At 40.4% G+C, this 22,449-nt stretch overlaps 1 protein-coding gene across 1 annotated transcript in view; it reads left to right on the forward strand.

The window, feature by feature from the left end:
* The window catches only part of MYO3B (myosin IIIB), a gene marked incomplete at both ends in the record, with an annotated part of 398,588 nt that overhangs the window by 254,748 nt on the left and 121,391 nt on the right, over positions 1-22,449 (forward strand). Inside the window, 3 exons of the mRNA XM_082630334.1 lie at positions 11,269-11,380; positions 12,311-12,473; positions 13,805-13,885. Of these exons, the coding sequence (XP_082486460.1) occupies positions 11,269-11,380; positions 12,311-12,473; positions 13,805-13,885 (356 nt within the window). The remainder of the gene's footprint in view (positions 1-11,268; positions 11,381-12,310; positions 12,474-13,804; positions 13,886-22,449) is intronic.

Consider the following 22,449-nt stretch of genomic DNA (forward strand, 5'->3'; position numbering starts at 1 on the left):
ACCCAAACCAACCATCAGAAACTCCTATACATTCATCCCAGTTCTACCCTCTGGGCTTCAGACAACAAATCAGCTCCCTTCTCCACTTGATGGCAGTCAGCTATTATGTTCCCCTCAGTCAGTGGTTCTCAAGCTCTACAGTGCATCAGAATCACCATAGAAGCTTGTTAAAATATAGATTCTTGAGCCCTGACCACAGAGATTCTGTATCTGGAGTGTGACCCAGGAATCCACATCTTTTATGAAATCTCCAGGTGGATCTGATGCAAGTGGTCTGCACATGACAGTTTAAGAGACTTAACTATGTTCAGGACACACTACCCCAAAATTTGACACCTTGGCATATTGAATATTTCAAACTGAAGGAATTTGAGAAATGACGTGTGTAGGAAGGACCTTCTGACCTTCCATGAAGCAGGCCATAAAACTGTCCTGTGTGAGATTTTTCTCTCACCAGTTAGTCGGAGTTTGGATTTTTCTCACTCTTTCCCGGATCTATAGTTCTTCTTTATTACTTTGTAGCAGTTTGAGAGCCTTAAGCATCACCTTCCCCTGGAACCCAAAGGAACTTCAAGCTGTGACTAGACTTCCAATGGACTCATCAGAGTTTAACCCAACCTGAACCCTGGAGTCTCCTCAGATGTCCATCGAAGAAAATTCCCAGGAAGTTCCAGCTGCCTCTCAACCTGTCTCTGAAGTGTTAATAAAGAACCTTCGTAACTTGACTCTCAACCCTAGTACCAAATTCCCTTCCCTTCTACCAGAATATCTACCTCAACAGGGTGGACAGAGACTTGGTGAAGGCATACTCCATAGGAGGAGAGGAGTGAGGACATTGTTAACTGCTTGGGAAGAAAGGATAGAAAGGATGATTCAAGTTATTAAATACCACTAGGGCAACCAATTTCCTCTGACTCAAAGAGAACCTTTGCAGAAGGAAGTTGAGACTTAGTCAAACATGGAAAGATTTAGATGTAGCTGTCATTATTGCCTGTATCATAGAGATCCTTCTGAGGATACGATCACAGAGAATAATTACGACACAGAGTCGATTGAGCTATAAACTTTATTCGTGTACTGTTTTTTTCTTGCTAATAATTTTAGGATCATTATGAAGCAGCTTGGGAAAGCTACTGTACTCTAGGAGAGACTGTGTACCAATATTTTGATAACCTATAAGTTCTGTGATGTGTTTTTTTCTTGCATCTCTTTTCTATCTTGATACAGGTAACTTATAAGGAATCTATATATTGATAGTTTGCATTTGAATAACTTGAATATACTTTAGTTCCACTTCTTGATTTGACACAAAGAAGCACTAATAGGTCTCAAGTATTGCCTGTTTTAGCAGCCTGAAGTCAGTAAGATGAAACCCAATATCAAGAATTTGAAACAAATTAACTTGTGTGGAAGGAATGTAAAGAAAACATTGGGTAGTTTGGCTAGAGCATAATTAGAGCAAGGTGTATTAACTAAATTTTCTGGTTTTCAAAAATTTGAATTGTAACAAAAATTTTTGATGTGCTATTTCAATTTTCAGTAGTAAATAAATGTATGTATGGAGGATCTTATTAAAATTTGAGACATATTTGAGTACCTTTAAAAAAAAAAAACTGTCTTGTGAGTGGTGCCCTCCGTACACCTAGAGGAAAGGACCATCCTTATCTCTGAAGACAAAGGGACACAGAGAGGAATCTGAACAAACAGGCCTTGTTCAGTTTCCCCCAGTTTACTATACTTAGCTCAAACTCCTTGTTTATCTCACATTTCCACAGCTCTCTACCCTTCATCACACCTAGTGTAAAAACACTCAAGTTTAATCATTTCTTTGGGTCTTCATTTCCTTATGAAGGCTCCTGTGTCACATAAAACTTATATTGAATAAATTTGTGTGCTTTTCTTCTGTAAATCTGTCTGTGAAAGTCTAATTCTCAGACCCAGACAGGGAAGGACCCTAAGAGAGTCAAAGAAAACTATCCCCTCCCGTCCAAGACCTTGTTAAGTATTTTTGTCTCTTAAGTTCAATGCCCCCAATGTCTTCACCAGTTCTCAGATAATGTGGCTTGAGTTCCCTCACCATCCCAGCTGCTAAAGGCTGCCTGCCAAAATACACCCCCAAATATACTCATTAACCCCCTCCACCCTGATTTGTTATTCTTCATAGCACTTGTCCCTACTCAACATGATGTCCTTTATGTACTTGTTTAACGTTTGTCTCCCCCACTAGAATGGAAGCTTTATGAGGGTGGGGAAATTGTCTGCCTTGCTCACTCATGTCATTCCAGCACTTCCATCAGTATCTGGCACATTAATAGGTCCTAAATGAAGTTTTATTTAATAAACAAATGAGTAGAGTGGGGATGAAAAGTCAGTTTAATTTAGAAAGTGATGAATGGGAACCGCATGGTTATATCAGAGCCCTAAAACTGTACAGAATGAATGACCCGTCCGAAAGGAAGTTATTTGCTTAAGGTTGTTGTTTTTTTTTTTTTTAAGGAAAATAAAAATGTATAATTAACCTTTTTTTAGAAGTCTCACTATTGACTTAGGTCTGTGCACATCTCCATTTAGAGATATAGACGTTTTGCATGTGTTTGAATGCAAAACTCAAACTGGAGGGATGAATCAAAGCAGAGCTCATTCATTATAGGTTGGGATTTCAAAAACATCTTTAAAGGAGGCAGATCCTTCCCAAACAACATAAAAATGCAGGAGGAGGATAAGATAAGAGGCACAAATTTAAAATGTCAGGCATTACAAAAATGTAAGCAATCTCCAATGCTAATACAATTTTTACCTAAAATAAATACCTCTTAGTTCTCTCTCTCTCCTTTTCCTTTCCCCTTCCAGGAGTATGGGTAATCATTAGGAAAAAATAGAGGAATTAAATTCATTGTACTATATATTGTCCATTGTCGGAGGATGTCATTGTCAGAAGACTTTGCTGAAAAAAAAAGGGAAGTTCAGCCACATCTAATTAAGGAAATGCAAATTAAAACCACAATTAAATACCATTTTACACCTATTTTGGCAGTAATCGGTGTGTCTGACAATTCCTAGGGTTGCCATGGATAGAGGGCAGCGGGACTCTCATACTCCAGTGGTGAGGCTATAAATTGGCGTGATCACTTTGGAAAACAGCTTGACTTTTTTGGTAAACTCTGACATGAACATATAACACTAACCAATATTTCCACTTCAAAGGTTATAAGTAGAAGAGTGGCAGTGTTTCTGAGCACACTAGACTTTTAGACTGCTTGGTAGCACAGGGTCTACCTAAGTGTGAGGACTTCCTGCTTCCACCTGCCCATGTGTTTGTGCTCCTTTGGGTCAAACCTCCATAGCCTGAATTTTTCAATTTCTTTCTTTCTCTTGTTTAAAGATAATTTTCAGAAGAAGGTTAAATCATGACTTACATACAGATGTAAAGATGAATGTGTTTAAAGAATTTATTTTATTCACATGATATGAGGGAACCAAGCAGATGTAATAATTGGTTCAAAGGGAAAGTCAAACTAGCAGAGGCTTATATGAAGTAAAGGAATGTTGAGGTGAATTGTGAATGGAGACAAAACTGATTTTTCCACAGTGGAGAGGAAGTCAATTAAAATCATCACCAGAATGGACAGAACTTATGTATCTATCAGTTACCTACAATTGAGAAAGAGTTGCAAAATAACTCAAAGAAGATGAATGGGGCTAGAATCTGATAACCCTGGAGGGTACGCTAAAGACAATGTCTGTTGTTTTCCATTGAAACACCAACACCTTACTGATACACTAGGGCGAGTATTGTTTGGATCTCTCACACGTGTCAAGGAGGGCCTGACAGCTGACGTTCAGATGTAGGAAATCAACACTTCTCCTAAGTCAAAAGCCCAATATTCCAGATCACTGTAGACACTCCACTTAGCTGGAGATTGCTGGAGGATCAAAGGTACCTGTTAGAGAGTCAAAGATACTACCCAGTATATACAATACACCAGGTGTATACACTAAGAGCTAAGAGTAGATGTAGGTTTGATGAGCGTAAAGAGGCCTGAATTGGGGATTAGAAGACCTGGGGAAGTCTCAGCTCTTCTTACTAAGTTTGTGACCTTGAGCCAGTTGCTCTGGCTCTCTGGCTTTCTCTCAGGCTTTCTCCTCTAAACAAAGTAAGAATTTTTATTGATGACTCTAAATTCCCTTCAGGATCCAAATGTTTATTAGATGAGCCAGCTAATCCCCTGCACAGATGGCCCTGCAACAATGCCCAGGCACAGAGAGTTTTGACACAGGACAGGGAAGATATGTTTGTGAAAACATGAGGAAGAACAGCTGGATTTGGATGTCCTGGACCCCCAGTGTACAGTACACAAACCCAACATCTGTGGGAAACTTGGGAAGTTCAGTGACAAAGGGAGAAGTGTGAGAGAGGAAAGGAAGTTATTAAAAAACAACCTTCTACCAACTCATGGTTTTGCACAAGACTTGCCTCTACCATTTGTGACATTGTAAGAAGTTTATCACCAGGGTTGGCTCTGTCTTTACTCTGTGCTTAAATAACAGCAAAGGGGAACTGGAAATGTATTAGGGTTCTCCAGAGAAATGGACCAATAGGATGTGTGTGTGTGTGTGTGTGTGTGTGTATTTATATATACAGATATAGGTATAGATGTAGATCTCTCTCTCTCTCTCTCTCTCTCTCTCTCTCTCTCTCTTTCGCTCTCAGAGAAATTGATTTATTTTAAGGAGTTGGCTCATGTGATTGTGGAGGCTGGCAAGTCAGAAATCTGCAGGGAAGGCTGTGAGACTGGAAATTCCAGCAGGAGTTGATGTTGTAGTCTTGTGTCCAAAGACAGTGTGGTGATAATATTCCTTTCTTTTCAGGGACCGTAGACTTTTCTCTTAAGGCCTTCAACTGCTTGGTTGAGGCTCACTGCATTATGGAGGGTAACCTGCTTTACTCAAATATTAACAATATTAATTCTTCTGACCCAGAAACGTAGTATCTCTCTCCATCTATTTAGGTCTTCTTTCATTTTTCTTAACCAACGTTTTACAATTTTCAGTGCACAGGTCTTGTGTGTTGTCAGATTTATCCCTATGTATTTCACATTTTTAAATGTTATAAATGATATTGTTTTTTCAATTTCAATTGTTCGTTACTAGTATATAGAAATACAGTAATTTTTGTATATTGATCTTTAACCTACAATATTACTAAATTCACTTATTAGTTCTGGTAGGGGTATTTTTTGTTTTGTAGATTTCATTGGCTTTTCTACGTAGACAATTGTGTCGTCTTCAAATTAAGACAATTCTACTTATTCCATTCTTATATAGATGCTTTTTATTTCTTTCTCTTGTTTGCACTGGCTAGAACCTCTTCAATGTTGAACAGAAGTGGTGATAGTATGCCTACATGACTTGTTCCTAAGCTTCGGGGGGGGATAGCATAGGGGGATAGCATTCAGTCTTCCACCATTGAATATGGTGTTAGCTGTAGGTTCGTCACAGATAGTTTATTTTTTCCGGTTGAGGAAATCCCCTTTTAGTATGAGCCTATTGAAAATTTTTGTTTTTTAAAAAAATAGTGTTGGATATTGGATTTTATCAAATCCTTTTCCTCATTTATTAAGATAATATGCTTTGGGGCTTCCCTGGTGGCGCAGTGGTTGAGAGTCCGCCTGCCGATGCAGAGAACGCGGGTTCGTGCCCCGGTCCGGGAAGATCCCACATGCCGCGGAGCGGCTGGGCCCGTGAGCCGCTGAGCCTGCGCGTCCGGAGCCTGTGCTCCGCAACGGGAGAGGCCACAACAGTGAGAGGCCCACGTACCACAAAAAAAAAAAAAAAAAAAAAAAAAAAGATAATATGCTTTGGGCTTCCCTGGTGGCATAGTGGTTGGGAGTCTGCCTGCCGATGCAGGGGGTGCGGGTTCGTGCCCCGGTCCGGGAGGATCCCACATGCCGTGGAGTGGCTGGGCCTGTGGGCCGTGGCCGCTGGGCCTGCGCGTCCGGGGCCTGTGCTGGGCGACGGGAGAGGCCACAGCAGTGAGAGGCCCACGTACTGCAAAAAAAAAAAAAAAAAAAAAAAGTAATATGCTTTTTCTCTTCTAGCTTGTTAATATGGCATAAAGTTGTTTGTAATACTCCCTTATACTTTTAATATCCATAGAATCTATAGAATATCACTAATCTCATACCTTTGTTTTCTTTTCTTCCCTTCCCTTTCCTTTCCTTTCCTTTCCTTTCCTTTCCTTTCCTTTCCTTTTCCTGATCTGTATGGCTAGAGGCTTATCAGTTTTATTAACCTTCTCAAAGAACAGCTTTTAATTTCATTCATCGTGTCTTTTCTATTTCAATGATTTTTCACTATGATCTTTTTTTTTTTTTTTTTTTTTAGCGGTACACAGGCCTCTCACTGTTGTGGCCTCTCCCGTTGCGGAGCACAGGCTCCGGACGTGCAGGCTCAGCGGCCATGGCTCACGGGTCCAGCCGCTCCACGGCATGTGGGATCTTTCCGGACCGGGGCACGAACTCGTGTCCCCTGCATTGGCAGGCGGACTCTCAACCACTGTGTCACCAGGGAAGCCCACTATGATCTTTATTATTTCCTTTCTTCTGCTTACTTTGGGTTTAATTTGCTCTTTTTTTCCTAATTTATTGTGGAGGTTGAGATCATGTATTTGAGACCATTCTTTTTTTCTATTATAGGTGTTTCTTGGTATACATTTCTAAGTACTACTTTAGTTAGCAGTCTCCCACAAATTTTGACAGGTTTTTTCATTTTCATTGGATCAAATTTAATTTCTCTTTTGATTTCTTCTTTGTTATGTGGGTTATTTAGAAGTCTGGTCATAAATATTTGGGAATTTTCCAGATACCTTTTTGTTAATTTCTAATCTAATTCCACTCTGGTCAGAGAACATACCTTGCATGACTTGAATATTTTTAATTTATTAAGTCATGTTTTATGGCCCAGAATATGGCCTATTGTGGTAAGTGTTTCATATGTAATTGAAAAGAATATGTATTCTGTTATTTTTGGCTGGAATTTTCTATAAATGTCCATTAGGTTAAGTTGGTTGTTCATACCTTCTATATCCTTGATGATTTTTTTTTTTTGCCTACTTGTTCTATCAATTATTGGAAGAGGGTATTGAATTCTCTGACTATAATTGTGTATTTGTTTATTTCTCTTTGCAGTATTAACACTTTTAGGTTCATGTATTTTCAAACTTTGTTTTTAAGTGCAAAAATGCTTCAGATTTTTAGGTTCTTCTGATGAATTGACCTCTTTATCACTATGAAATAAACTTCTTTATCCCTGGTAATATATTTTTGCTCTGAAATCTACTTTGTTTGATATTAATATAGCCAGTCCAGTTTTAATTTGACTGGTGTTAGCATGGTATATCTTCTTCTTTTACTTTTAACTAATTTTATCTTTATATTGTGCATTTTTTGGTAAGACGATGATCTAGAGAGATTCTTTGTGGTGGTTTAAAGATATGTCCACAAATCACTTGATACTCCTCCCTTTAAGAGGTAGAACTTAAATTCTCTCTCATTATATGCAATCTGGACTTAGTGACTTGCTTCTAATGAATAGAAGAATATGGAAGAAGTGATGATGTATCACTTCTAAGCCTCGGTCATAAATGACATTGCAAATTCCTTCTTGCTCTCTCTCTGGGATCCCTTGTTCTGGTGGAAGCCATGTTCTATGTTATGAAGATACTCAAACAGTCCTCTGGAGAGGCCCATGTGCCAAGGAACTGAGAGGCATCCTGATAATAGCCAGTAAGGAACTAAGGCTTTCTACCCTTAGCCTTGTGGCTGCACCATCTTGAAAATAGATCCTTCAGCCTTAGTCAAGCCTTTAGATGACTGCACCCTTGGCTGACATCTTGACTGTAATCTCATGAAAGACCCTGAGCCAGAATTGCCAGATAAGCTGCTCCTAAATTCCTGACCCTCACAAACTATGAGATGATAAATGTCTACTTTTTAGGCCATTAAATTTGTTATGTAGCAGTAGAAAAGTAGTATATCCTAGGATCATACAGATCCTTCCAGTTTATGATTCTAGCATTTAAATGAAGAAGGATGTGTCTCCAGTTGCCTGTTGCTTTTACTAGCACTTTAAAAACTGCTTTGCCTGTTGTATTTTAAAACTCTTCCTTGAAAAGTCTGCATTCCATACAACAAGACATTTTAGGCAGAAAATTAAATAACATTTTGAATAGAGATATTTTTCAACTAGATATTTACTATTTTAATAGCTTATGTGATTTAATAAGATGAGGCCTTACCCAGTCAATGAATGATTACAAAATGAACACACTACCCACATCTGCCACCAGATCAAGAACAGAAATGTGTTTTATTAATAAACAATAATGTGGGAATTCCCTGGCAGTCCAGTGGTTAGGACTCCATGCTTTCACTGCAGTGGCCCTGGGTTCAGTCCCTGGTTGGGGAACTAAGATCCCACAAGCCACACAGCATGGCCAAAAAAATAATAATAATAATTTTTAAAAAATAATTTTTTAAAAAAGATGAGGCCTTGGGAAATTTAACACTTGCCATAGAGTTCTGAAAGAGAGAAGAGCTCTTAGGTCCTTGGAGGGCCAACAGGAGCTATGTGGACCCCTTGGCATTGTATGCAATGTGTTGTGTCAAGAGCATCTTCCTAAGAAAGAATGTGTATAGCTTTTACCAGGTTTTCATAGAGTCTTGCCCCCCACACCAAAAAAAAGAGTTAAGAACCACTTATTTGGTTCCCATTGCCACCTACGAGAATTCAAGTACAGAGAGTTAAGTGACTTACCTACGGTTAGAAACAGAGACTTTCTCATTCTTAACTCAAGACTCAAACTCCAATCTGAGAGATGAATTCTACCCACCAGAGATAGCTCAGAGTAGAACTGGTCTTTACAGTGCTCTCAAGTGCCCAGACCCTCAAGAGAAATCTTTACATGTATTACTTTGCTGTTGCATATCTCCTGCTTGTTTAACTCATCAAGCTGCTTCAAGAAGGGGGTGGAATGGATCTTCTCCAAAAGATGTCCCCTTGCTGGCAGATCTTTTATCTTGGTGCTGTTCAATTTTGCCCTTATACTGAAGCACACAGAAGCTCAGCCAAATTCCTCCCCCCGCCACACACCCCGCCATGGTATCTGCTAGAATACAGAATTACTCTGTGGAGGAAACACAGTGTATTTCTCTGACCTGATTCCTGTAAGCATATCACTTACATGTTTCGTCAATATTTTTTGAAACCTTCACATCTTTGCAATAACTGTTATCCATCTCTTTCTGAACTATGAATGTTATCATCATAATAAATTAAAAGATTTGGGTTGAAGAGTCAAAAATCAAAGTTAATTTCTAGTATTTATGTTAGTTCAAGATACATTCTGCTTATTTAGAAATTAGAAATTGCTAAGAAGCATCCATGGTTGCTCAAAAAACAAGTATAAATCCTTGAATGGAGAGCTAGAACATATCTTGCAATCTTCTTATATCTTGCACAGTGCTGGTCATTCATTAGATTCTCTCTAAATACTTCATCACCAGTAGTGTTGAGCAGTCATCCTGAGCAAGCCTGGCTGATTAAAGCCAAGGGAGCCCATGTTCTGAATGGCCAGGCCTAAAGGAAAGAGAGTAGGAAGTCCTGGTGTTACCACTGACTTTTACATCTTAAGCTATCTATACTTCAGCTTTCCCAAGACATTCACCCCTATAGATTTGCCATCTATTCCCACCAACCCCATGCACTCTAGGACACAATCTTTTTGCTTTGGTCAAATCCAAATCCAAGAAGCCATGACTGAAACTACAGTCCTGGAGAAACTAGACTGAAGAAACTAGGCTGAAGAATTGTGCTGATGCCACGAACTGCTCAGACCTAAGCCTGACTCCTGGCTGTCCCTCCTCCGGCTTAGCTCCAGAAGACAACTGCTGTGAGCAGGTTCCTGGGCTTGGCCAAATGACCTAGTGTGGTCCTGGCCACCATTCAGGGCTTCTGAGAGAGCACTGCTCCTCCTCCTCAAAGGTGGAAACAGAGACCCAGAGCCTTGGAATCATTCCCAGGATCTCTGAATGCAAATGTTTTCAGCAAATTCAGCATTCAGTCCTAACTTGTGAAACAGTCTTGTAGCCCTAAGATAAATTTAAATGGCTCAAGTGTTAATCGGGTATGTTTATTTTTCCATAAACAGAAAGATGTGGGAATATTTGGCAGGAGGAAAGGACATATTTTATGTTTTGGTGATTTTCTTAAAAAGTAAAAACAACTCTATATTTTAAAGCAATTCTAAAATAACAGATCACCCTTTCTGAGGAATGACAGGAGAATCTTCTGACAAGGAAATTAAGTTTATTTTTAAACTTCCAAGCAGTTGAATTTAATTATAGATGGCAGCAAAGAGCAGAGGAAAGATCCTTAAAAGTTTTTAAAAGAAAAACTAAGGTAAAGTTTTCTAAAGGATAATATATTCAATATTATATACATATATATGCATATATATAGACATAGACATATATATGGACATATATACACACACACACATATATATATACATACACACACACACACACACACACACACACACACACACACATATATGGAGAAGAAAGAAGAAAGAAAAGGAGAGAAAAACCCTTTTGGTGGTGTTCTTTGAATCTACCCAGAAACTCTTTCATCTGGAAGTATGGAAGTTCATTAAAATGAGTAATTTAGGAAGACAAATGTGGTTTTGGTGATTGTCTCAAGAAAACATGCCAACTTTTTACCTTGAGAGAGACATGTAGCTTAACAGACAAAATTAGTCGTATTAGGCTATGATCATTTTTGCTATCTACATATTGCTTCAGATGGGATTTTCAAAGCAGAGTCAAATTTTATACAATGAGATGACAAATTATTTTTATAATAGTAATACTAACATTTAAAATGATGACTTTTACTAGGAGAGCTGTCTAAATTTCAGTTTTTTAAAGGATTAGATACTTTGATTTTGCGTGCAAAAGATGCCAGGTATGTACTGAATATGAATTACAAAGCAATATTAAAAGGAAAATACACATAGCAGAAAATATGAAAGTAGGTAAGAGCCAAAAAGCATGAATTGTATATATTCCACTACCTAGTACACTATTATTGATGCTCAAGAAATATTTGATATTAAAAAAAAAGATATGTCAATGAGCTCAGAGTAATTCTACTATACTGAATCAAATGGTAACTAAAAATGCTTTATTTCACTCTTTCATTTTGTAGGTATTATTATTTGGCATTCAGAGCACATCAAACACCTCTTGCCAGCAAAGAGAGCTGTGTCACTATCTTGGAAAAGTCCAGATTAGATCACTGGCTGCTGGGAAAAACAAAGGTAGTTCTTTCTTTGTTGTTTAGATTGTCACTCCAGTTGCTCTTCTGTGAACCTTTGTCTCTCATCAGTGATTTGAATAGCTCTGTAAATTGTGTAGCTTAGCAGACAAGACCCCAAGCTAATAGTGATTTTTGTTGGTCTTGGGTCAGGAGTCCCAGGACCTCAGGGACCAGAGGAGGAGAGTTTGCCTCCTGTTCTGCATGTAGTGAGAACCATTCAGCATTTCTAGAATGAGATCTTTGAGCTCATTTTCAAATGTCCCTTCTTCAATGCTGCTTATTCCAGCACCGCAGGCAAATACACAAATTATACGAATGACAATGAGTATCTTTTATAGTTTTGTCCATTTTTTTTAGACTCATGATACTTCCTGCCCACTCTGATTAGTAGTCTCATCATGTCTAGCGTTTCATTCAGGGGAACATCATGTCCCTGCAGGCTCCCAGGTTTTTATGGTCCGCTCTGAATTGCCCTACAAAGCCAGCCTTCGCCTGAGCGTGGATGGCGACACTGCTGCACCTCAGCAGAAATAATTAGATCACTGTGGGTCATCCAGGCCCCAATCCCTCTGAACTTCTGTTGGCCGTGGGTCAGTTTTGTTGGTTAGCACCTCCACCAGAGCTGTGGAGAAAGAGATCAAGCTGAGAAAATGGAACTCATGGCAAAACTGAGGCTGGCCTGGAGAACATTTAGGATCTCCTAAACCCCTGTTAACTTCATCGTCTGTTTATATCAGTAGTCCCACATAGACTGGACCTTAGAAGGGGAATTGTATTTGCTTCCAAGAAGTCAGTAATGTTAGCATAAATCAAGTCACTGTGAACTTTATTTAGATGATGCTTTTAATATTTACGTTAAGAATATGTTGGAGCAGAGTGAATTTCTGTTTGGGAGCCCACACGTAATGCTAAAACTGATGTCTCATTTCAGGTTTTTCTCAAGTATTACCATATTGAGCAGTTAAATTTGCTACTGCGGGAAGTCATAGGCAGAGTGGCTGTGCTGCAGGCCCATGTCAAGGGGTGGCTTGGAGCCAGGAGATACAAAAGAGTCAGAGAGAAGAGAGAAAAGGGGGCCGTTGCCATCCAGTCAGGTAAACGGTCCTGAATCTTGGCATTTCATTAAGTACTTGAGGCCACTCTCCTATTGCTCTTCTCGGTGGTTCCTTCTCCTCCCTCCGTTCCTTCCTTCTTCTTTCCTTTCTTCCTGGCTTCAGCAAATATTTAGCGAGTATCTACTGAAGGCCAAACCTTGTGCTAGGTCCTGGGGATATAGCTGTGAGCAAGACCATCATGGTCCCTAACCTCCAGGTAAGCAAACAAGCCATCCCTGCCTGAGGCAAGATAGAGGGGGTAGCAGTGGATGGATGTAAAACCCACATCACACAGACATGTGCCTCAGCTCCCAGATGCACCACATCATATACACTTCAGGTCCATTACCAGGTTTTCAACATCAGAATTGCTACTGCCACGTCCAGGAGGCTTTTCTACCCCAGACAGAGCTTGTAAACCAAGGGAACAAATCACTAGGCTCTGTCATACGCCCAGCCCAGTCAGTGCCTCTTTACATACACGTGTGTCATTTGTGCTACAAACAGCATTTGAGCTCCCGTGCTATCTCGAGTGGTTGTGAAAGCCCCAGGTCTTGAACACAGTAGATGAATTCCTTTGTGTTTTCATAACCCAGCATCATAATGTCCACTCCGGACTTCATGACCTCACTCAGACTGGAGAGCTGTGGTGCTCAGGGCGGGAACGAAAAGGAGAGCCGGTCATGCTCCTGGTGGCAGCTCAGTGCCCTGGTTCTCTGTCTGAAGGACTTAACACCCCGCCCCCTGCCCCCAGGTTCCCTTTTCCTTTCTCTTCTTTTCTGCATCCACTTCCCATGCCTTTTCCCTTCCTATCACATGCATTCCCTCCCTGAGCACAGTTCTGCACATAGTCCACCCTCACCAAATGTAACTGTGATGCTACTAATCATTATTATTTATTTTTCTCTCCTTCAACTTTCATGTTTATTCCTTCCTCCCAATAAAAAATATGGAGTGGGTTGGGCTATTTCAGTCCTCTCCCAGCCCCCAAGTCCTGAAGACAGAGCTTCCTCCATGGATTGGAATGACAGGGACCCACCTCACCTAGACAGGGGTCCCAAGTGATTCATAAGTGGAATCCAGAGGGCTCTGGAAACTCACTGCCTGAACCAAAATAACTCCTTATCAAGAAGCATCTCGGAGGCCAAGCTGAGAGTACAGAGAGGCCCCTCTTCCCCACCATCACTCACGTAGCTCTGCTTATTTTGTTCAGTGAGAAAGTAGGAGGGAGGAGGAGAGGGGTAATAGATTGGAGGGAAAACAGCTTATATCAATTCTCTGGCACATTCTTAAATTAATGTCATTCCTAGCACATGGTTTTATATTTTTAGCCTGGAGAGGATATGATGCTCGGAGGAAATTTAAGAAAATAAGCAACAGAAGGAGTGAGTCTGCTGTTCATATTCAAGCAGGTAATTAAAACATCATTTTCATAGTGTCCACTTGGAAATATTCTGTGATTAAGTTCATATGAGTTTCAAAAAGCTGAAATGTTAATAATTCAGGAGCACTGGAATAGGAGTCAAGAGTTCTAGTGAGGGAGGGTTCTAGAGCTTGTTCTGATGCACACCCCCACCATGTGAGAATTGGCTGCATGCCATACTTGGCTAAGGATGCTCCAAGTAGGTACCCTTGTATTCCAAATTTTATGGAATACAAGAGAAGGAAAATGAGGCACAGAGAAGTGAAGTAACTTGTCCATGATCATACAGCTAGTCAGTGACAGAGCCAGAATTCGTTCACAGGCAGTTTGGATAGATTCCACTTTGCATACTGCCAACTGAACAAATCCCTTTCCCTCTTGGAGTCACCCGTCCCTCGTCTGTGAACAGGAGCATTGGCTAAAAAGGTCTAAAGGACGTCTTCCAACCTTGGAGTTCTCTGGTATCACAGAGAATTGGTATCACAGAGATAGGAACAGCTCAGGGACTTTCCTGGCTAACTGAGTTTCCCACACCCAGACCTGTATGTGGCTAAGGCAGTCCTTTGGGCCCTACAGGGTGAGGGCACTGTGGCTCAGCTTGTGGCTGCCTGAGCATCTCGAGCTCTGGTGCCTGGCTCCCAGGTCATTCTGCTCTTCTGCAAATGGCAGTACCCACGGTGGCTGCGAGGCCCGGCTCCCTCTGTCATTTGGAGCTGCATGTGCCTAATTGAGGCCCTGGAAGAAACAGGCCACAGAGCACACCAGGAGCTCCTAGAGCACAAGAAATTGGAGACAGAATGAGAGAGAAGTGGCCAGTCCAGTGGACTGAGCAGCAGGGAGAGGGAGAGGGTTTCAGATACTGCCACGCATGAAGCAAACGTTTAAATAAAACAACTGCAACCTTTTCGAGGAGGTCCCTGCCCAGAGCCTGGCTCCAGGGACACTCCTCAGAACTCTCTGGCCCGGTACAGACCTGACAACTTCATTCAAAACCAAAATTTCTGGGAGGAAGGGGTGTCATTTAAATCCAAATGTGTAACTTTTAACACCATCCCCTAGGAATTCTAAGCTCTACAACTTCAAAGCATCAGGAAGAAGGATGCAATTCTAGTTGCAGCTTAAGAAAAACAACTCAAAGTGCGTTTTTTTCTCTACCTCCCCACTGCCCAACACACACACACAGTACTCCCCACCCCTGCCCCCGCCATTAAGAGAGGATGCTGGACTGATCTTGCCGTTTGGCCCAAAGCCCAACATACATTTTCAAATAAAAACTTTGAGCTTATGTATTGTTGAGCCACTGATCATAAATAAAGTATGTGGGATCATAAATCAAATTTTCTCTCTCTGAAAATCATCTTTAGAGGGCTCCCTGTTTGCACTCTGTTATTGCCAAGTGAACACTGCATAAAAACAGACAAGTGGGCAGCCTCATCACATCAGGACAGTCAGGATTTCATCTCTTCAGTGCAGCACCTATGGGATAGGTACCATGGGAGGGTACTTTTGTTTCATGGGACCACAGAGACCACGTTTCTTTAAGGAGCTTCCTCTTGTTGTTTCCTTTTTTCTTTTAGCCTTGCAGGCACCCCCCTTCTTAGCCTGGCAGCCATCGCTCCTGCTTATCAAGTGGCATCGGGAGCTTCTGAGTCCGCAGGGGCTTAGGCAGGCATGTAGTCATTGAGGGTGGTACTCACGCCACCTTGCCCTCTTGGCAGGAGAGTGTGGCAGCCAGAGCAAAAGCAGGCAGCGTCATTTTGCCCTTCAGTCAACACCATGGACAGGAACTGAGGTGCTGGTTCGGTGTTAGTGGTAAAGATACTTAGATAGGGTAACAACATTTGCAATTTTATGGGCAGTTTACTTTTACTTGAGAATGTTTTCCTTATCTTTAGAGTCAAAGGCAATGTGTTGATCTAAAAAGCAAAGCAACTCATCCCAAAGTCTCTGTTTCAGGGTGTGCACTTCCCAAAGCATAATCCTCTCATTCCAAGCTCTTCTTCGTGACACTAAGACATTTCAAGTAGAACAAGCCCCAAACATAGGGGTGCTCTTACTTTTGAAGCCTGCAGAAGTGGCTTAGGGATGTTATCATAACGCAACCGTTTCTGGATATTTTCTAAGGTTATTCTGTAATTTATTATTTTTTCAACAAATCATTTCATTTGAAATTTAGATTCTGTGCTATGTGTTTGTTTATATTTCAAGTTCTGGCTGATAGTCTTTTTTTTTTTTTAATCGTGTTGCTGAGCTATGTTATATAGTTTTAAAAGAACAGCCCTTGAAATTTAGGAAGCATTTGGCCTACATGTTGCTACAGAGCAGCACATATTGAAATTTGTTTTCCTTTCATCTCCTTCCCAATAAAAGCAGCCGCGCGGCTTATCCCTTTAGCTTCCTCAGAACTTCCTTTCAGAATTCCCGATCTATTACGGCACATTCACATACCAGAAACAAGATGCCTTTTCATGCTGTCAACCTTTTTCATCTGAAATGTAAATTAATTCTTGCTGGTATGCCTTGACAGAGATCAAAGTCGAGGTATTAACCTTCCCGGGCTTTCTCCAGGAATCCGTCCCCAGGACCGGGCTGCTGTTGTTAGGAGGCCGGTGTCCCCATTACGGGCCCTCCTCCAGGCAGTCCTCGGCCTAGGTGCCGCCATCTCAAAGGCCCAGGGTCCTTTTGGAAGTGACCTCATCAGTACTTTAAAGCAGGTGAGGAATGATCTGCCTGGCTAGTCTTGGGAGAGATGAGCCTTCTCATTTGAATTGTGGGCCCTTCGCTCAGATTCCTGGAGCTTGTTAAGTGGTTCTGACAGCTAGTGATCTGGGTGTGATACAGGGAGGGACAGGGCTCCAGATTGGAAACCTCTCCCTTTGCTCCATGGGTCTTTTCTTGCCTGTGAGTCTTTGAGGTAGGCCACATTTGCATTTTCAAAATAAACAGATGCCTTTCAAATACATGAGCTGGTGGTCTTGAGATCTCTGTGGGCCCGAAACTGTTCACCAGCCAGGGAGCAATGCTGGAAGAGAAAACAAACGGGAAAACACGCCTGGCACATGCGCACACGTTTCCTGTGCGCAGAACATTATGCCGGCAATAAAGGGCCTTTGTGAGATGTGGGGTCGCAGGGAGAGAGCTAGCTGGGGATCTGGGCAAAAGTATCCTTTATCAGTTTCTTTTTTTGGCGGGGAGGGAAACCACTTTGAATGTCACCTTGGTGAGAAGTGGCATGCTTCATTGTGTTTTTATTATTGATTAATGCTGATAATAGGCTCTTACCATAGGAAAACACACTCCTTTAAACACCAAAGAATTTTAAAAATGTACTTTTTTAATCAGAAAAATAATTGAGCACCTATTAGTGTTCAGATACATGGGGTATTCTAAGTAAAAACTAATAGTTGTATGTCATCCCATCACTAACCTGGTTTTTTTTTTTTCCGAGTTTCTAGTGTTTATTTTTTTTTAATTTTTATTGGAGTACAGTTGATTTACAATGTTGTGTTAGTTTCGGGTGTACAGCAAAGTGAATCGGTTATACATATACATATATCCACTCTTTTTAAGATTCTTTTCCCATATAGGTCATTCGACAGTATTGAGTAGAGTTCTCTGTGCTATACAGTAGGTCCTTATTAGTCATCTAACTAATCTATTATTTTTTAAAATGAATTCTTAAGTTTCAGAAAGTGGATATAACTAGATTTTGTCAACTAAAATTGCATACCTTCCTCAGTAAATACTATCAAAACAAACAACCTGCAGGAAATTTTAAAAAATATCTACAGTGTCTCAGTCTTTTAAGTTTTTGAAAGCACAATTTAAAAAAATTGCCCCTCTAATTCAAAATCTTTTTTTAAGTGAGAGCAAAGTGCTGGGCTCCCCATGTCACAGGGGAAAAGCCTCAAGTAGGTGACAGTGGAGCCCTAGAGGCTGGGAAGGAACTGCAAAGAGTGTTTCCAGGAGGATCTGGCTTTTCCAGCCTCCCTTCCCATCTGTCCCCCGCAGCCACCCCTGGAGCAGGAAGAACCCACTGGTTGATAGCACTTTTTCATCTCATTGCTTCAGTGCTGTGGAAATTGTCATTTTCTCTTTCTCTGTGTCCTCTGGCCAGCTTCCTACTTACTCCCCTCCTCGGTCCTCCGGGCGATAACAGCACTAAAATCTATGGCCGTTTCCCCCTCTGATGCCCTTTGGGGGGAGTGCTTTCTGGGGCGGCAACCTCAACCTTGCGGAGGCTGAGGGGGCCTCTTCCTTGAGCCTGTGAGCAGGCATTTTAAACCAGCTGCAGCTGGAACCTCTGGGCCACGCATCATGTGACTCCAGCCAATGGGAGTTGCTTTAAATGCAGCTTCCAGAGAGAAAAGCAAGCAGAGAATCCAGACAGGTTCTGCCCCTCCTCCAGGTTAACTTCTTTTAGAAACCCGACCCCTACATCACGTCGGAACCAAGTTTTTAGTGTTCAAAACTGCCTGAACTTTTCAATCTCTCTCAGGGTAAGGCCTCCTCCTGGTCTTTTCTAACTTTGAAAGGCTGGTTCCTTTAGCATTGTTGGTGGGTTGGCAATGACTAGGTGGTTACAATAATTTCCTAGAACGAGATTTCCACAAATATCCCTAGGTGCACAGGACAACTATATTGTAAATTCGGAAATTTCTTTCTTTCATTCACTTATTCAACTGTTTAAGTACCTGTTTTATGTTAGAGCTACTACCAAGATGAGCAATAGGATTTCATTTGGGACCTCAAATTTTCCATCTTCAATACAGAGGGCTAAAAAACATTCTCTCCCTCAAATGGAGGCTGTTTGTATAATCAGGTCCTCTATATTATGTCAACATTCAATGGAAGGGAGTTCTGTAAAACTCCAAAGAGTCAAAATCATTATAAAATATAGCTGAGGATATACACTGAAAATGGCCCATGCTTCTTTTTTTTTTTTTTTTTTTTTTAAGAACCCTAGTGTCTGATCTGTGCAGTAATCTGTGAGATCATCAGCCTCTAAAATAGGAATTATAATACTAGAAACATTTATACAGGCCTTAAAATACACAAAATGTGGTCACACTTAGTATCATTTAATTTGCATGACAATCCTTTGAAGTACTTACTGTTTTTTTTTTTTTTTTTGCTTTATAACAAATTTAATCAGTTATACATATACATATGTTTCCATATCCCCTCCCTTTTGCGTCTCCCTCCCACCCTCCCTATCCCACCCCTCCAGGCGGTCACAAAGCACCGAGCTGATCTCCCTGTGCTATGTGGCTGCTTCCCACTAGCTATCTACCTTACGTTTGGTAGTGTATATATGTCCATGCCGCTCTTTCACTTTGTCACAGCTTACCCTTCCCCCTCCCCATATCCTCAAGTCCATTCTCTAGTAGGTCTGTGTCTTTATTCCTGTCTTACCCCTATGTTCTTCATGACATTTTTTTTTCTTAAATTCCATATATATGTGTTAGCATACAGTATTTGTCTTTCTCTTTCTGACTTACTTCACTCTGTATGACAGACTCTAGGTCTATCCACCTCATTACAAATAGCTCAATTTCATTTCTTTTTATGGCTGAGTAATATTCCATTGTATATATGTGCCACATCTTCTTTATCCATTCATCTGATGATGGACACTTAGGTTGTTTCCATCTCCGGGCGATTGTAAATAGGGCTGCTATGAACATTTTGGTACATGTCTCTTTTTGAATTATGGTTTTCTCAGGGTATATGCCCAGTAGTGGGATTGCTGGGTCATATGGGAGTTCTATTTGTAGTTTTTTAAGGAACCTCCATACCGTTCTCCATAGCGGCTGTACCAATTCACATTCCCACCAGCAGTGCAAGAGTGTTCCCTTTTCTCCACACCCTCTCCAGCATTTATTGTTTCTAGATTTTTTGACGATGGCCATTCTGACTGGTGTGAGATGATATCTCATTGTAGTTTTGATTTGCATTTCTCTAATGAGTAAAGATGTTGAGCATCCTTTCATGTGTTTGTTGGCAGTCTGTATATCTTCTGTGGAGAAATGTCTATTTAGGTCTTCTGCCCATTTTTGGATTGGGTTGTTTGTTTTTTTGCTATTGAGCTGCATGAGCTGCTTATAAATTTTGGAGATTAATCCTTTGTCAGTTGCTTCATTTGCAAATATTTTCTCCCATTCTGAGGGTTGTCTTTTGGTCTTGTTTATGGTTTCCTTTGCTGTGCAAAAGCTTTTAAGTTTCATTAGGTCCCATGTGTTTATTTTTGTCTTTATTTCCATTTCTCTAGGAGATGGGTCCAAAAGGATCTTGCTGTGATTTATGTCATAGAGTGTTCTGCCTATGTGTTCCTCTAAGAGTTTGATAGTGTCTGGCCTTACATTTAGGTCTTTAATCCATTTTGAGCTTATTTTTGTGTATGGTGTTAGGGAGTGATCTAATCTCATACTTTTACATGTCCCTATCCAGTTTTCCCAGCACCACTTATTGAAGAGACTGTCCTTTCTCCACTGTACATTCCTGCCTCCTTTATCAAAGATAAGGTGACCATATGTCCGTAGGTTTATCTCTGGGCTTTCTATCCTGTTCCATTGATCTATCTTTCTGTTTTTGTGCCAGTACCATACTGTCTTGATTACTGTAGCTTTGTAGTATAGTCTGAAGTCAGGGAGCCTGATTCCTCCAGCTCCATTTTTTGTTCTCAAGATTGCTTTGGCTATTCGGGGTCTTTTGTGTTTCCATACAAATTGTGAAATTTTTTGCTCTAGTTCTGTGAAAAATGCCAGTGGTAGTTTGATAGGGATTGCATTGAATCTGTAGATTGCTTTGGGTAGTAGAGTCATTTTCACAATGTTGATTCTTCCAATCCAAGAACATGGTACATCTCTCCATCTATTTGTATCATCTTTAATTTCTTTCATCAGTGTCTTATAATTTTCTGCATACAGTTCTTTTGTCTCCTTAGGTAGGTTTATTCCTAGATATTTTATTCTTTTTGTTGCAATGGTAAATGGGAGTGTTTCCTTGATTTCACTTTCAGATTTTTCATCATTAGTATATAGGAATGCCAGAGATTTCTGTGCATTAATTTTGTATCCTGCAACTTTACCAAATTCATTGATTAGCTCTAGTAGTTTTCTGGTAGCATCTTTAGGATTCTCTATGTATAGTATCATGTCATCTGCAAACAGTGACAGCTTTACTTCTTCTTTTCCAATTTGGATTCCTTTTATTTCCTTTTCTTCTCTGATTGCTGTGGCTAAAACTTCCAAAACTAGGTTGAATAAGAGTGGTGAGAGTGGGCAACCTTGTCTTGTTCCTGATCTTAGTGGAAATGGTTTCAGTTTTTCACCATTGAGGACGATGCTGGCTGTGGGTTTGTCATATATGGCCTTTATTATGTTGAGGAAAATTCCCTCTATGCCTACTTTCTGCAGGGTTTTTATCATAAATGGGTGTTGAATTTTGTCGAAAGCTTTCTCTGCATCTATTGAGATGATCATATGGTTTTTCTCCTTCAATTTGTTAATATGGTGTATCACGTTGATTGATTTGCGTATATTGAAGAATCCTTGCATTCCTGGAATAAACCCCACTTGATCATGGTGTATGATCCTTTTAATGTGCTGTTGGATTCTGTTTGCTAGTATTTTGTTGAGGATTTTTGCATCTATGTTCATCAGTGATATTGGCCTGTAGTTTTCTTTCTTTGTGACATCCTTGTCTGGTTTTGGTATCAAGGTGATGGTGGCCTCGTAGAATGAGTTTGGGAGTGTTCCTCCCTCTGCTATATTTTGGAAGAGTTTCAGAAGGATAGGTGTTAGCTCTTCTCTAAATGCTTGATAGAATTCGCCTGTGAAGCCATCTGGTCCTGGGCTTTTGTTTGTTGGAAGATTTTTTATCACAGTTTCAATTTCAGTGCTTGTGATTGGTCTGTTCATATTTTCTATTTCTTCCTGGTTCAGTCTCGGCAGGTTGTGCATTTCTAAGAATTTGTCCATTTCTTCCAGGTTGTCCATTTTATTGGCATAGAGTTGCTTATAGTAATCTCTCATGATCTTTTGTATTTCTGCAGTGTCAGTTGTTACTTCTCCTTTTTCATTTCTAATTCTATTGATTTGAGTCTTCTCCCTTTTTTTCTTGATGAGTCTGGCTAATGGTTTATCAATTTTGTTTATCTTCTCAAAGAACCAGCTTTTAGTTTTATTGATCTTTGCTATCGTTTCCTTCATTTCTTTTTCATTTATTTCTGATCTGATTTTTATGATTTCTTTCCTTCTGCTAACTTTGGGATGTTTTTGTTCTTCTTTCTCTAATTGCTTTAGGTGCAAGGTTAGGTTGTTTATTCGAGATGTTTCCTGTTTCTTAAGGTGGGATTGTATTGCTATAAACTTCCCTCTTAGAACTGCTTTTGCTGCATCCCATAGGTTTTGGGTCGTCGTGTCTCCATTGTCATTTGTTTCTAGGTATTTTTTGATTTCCTCTTTGATTTTTTCAGTGATCACTTCGTTATTAAGTAGTGTATTGTTTAGCCTCCATGTGTTTGTATTTTTTACAGCTCTTTTCCTGTAA

Source organism: Mesoplodon mirus (genome assembly GCF_964341445.2).
Source record: "Mesoplodon mirus genome assembly, chromosome: 8".
Lineage (NCBI taxonomy): Eukaryota > Metazoa > Chordata > Mammalia > Artiodactyla > Ziphiidae > Mesoplodon > Mesoplodon mirus.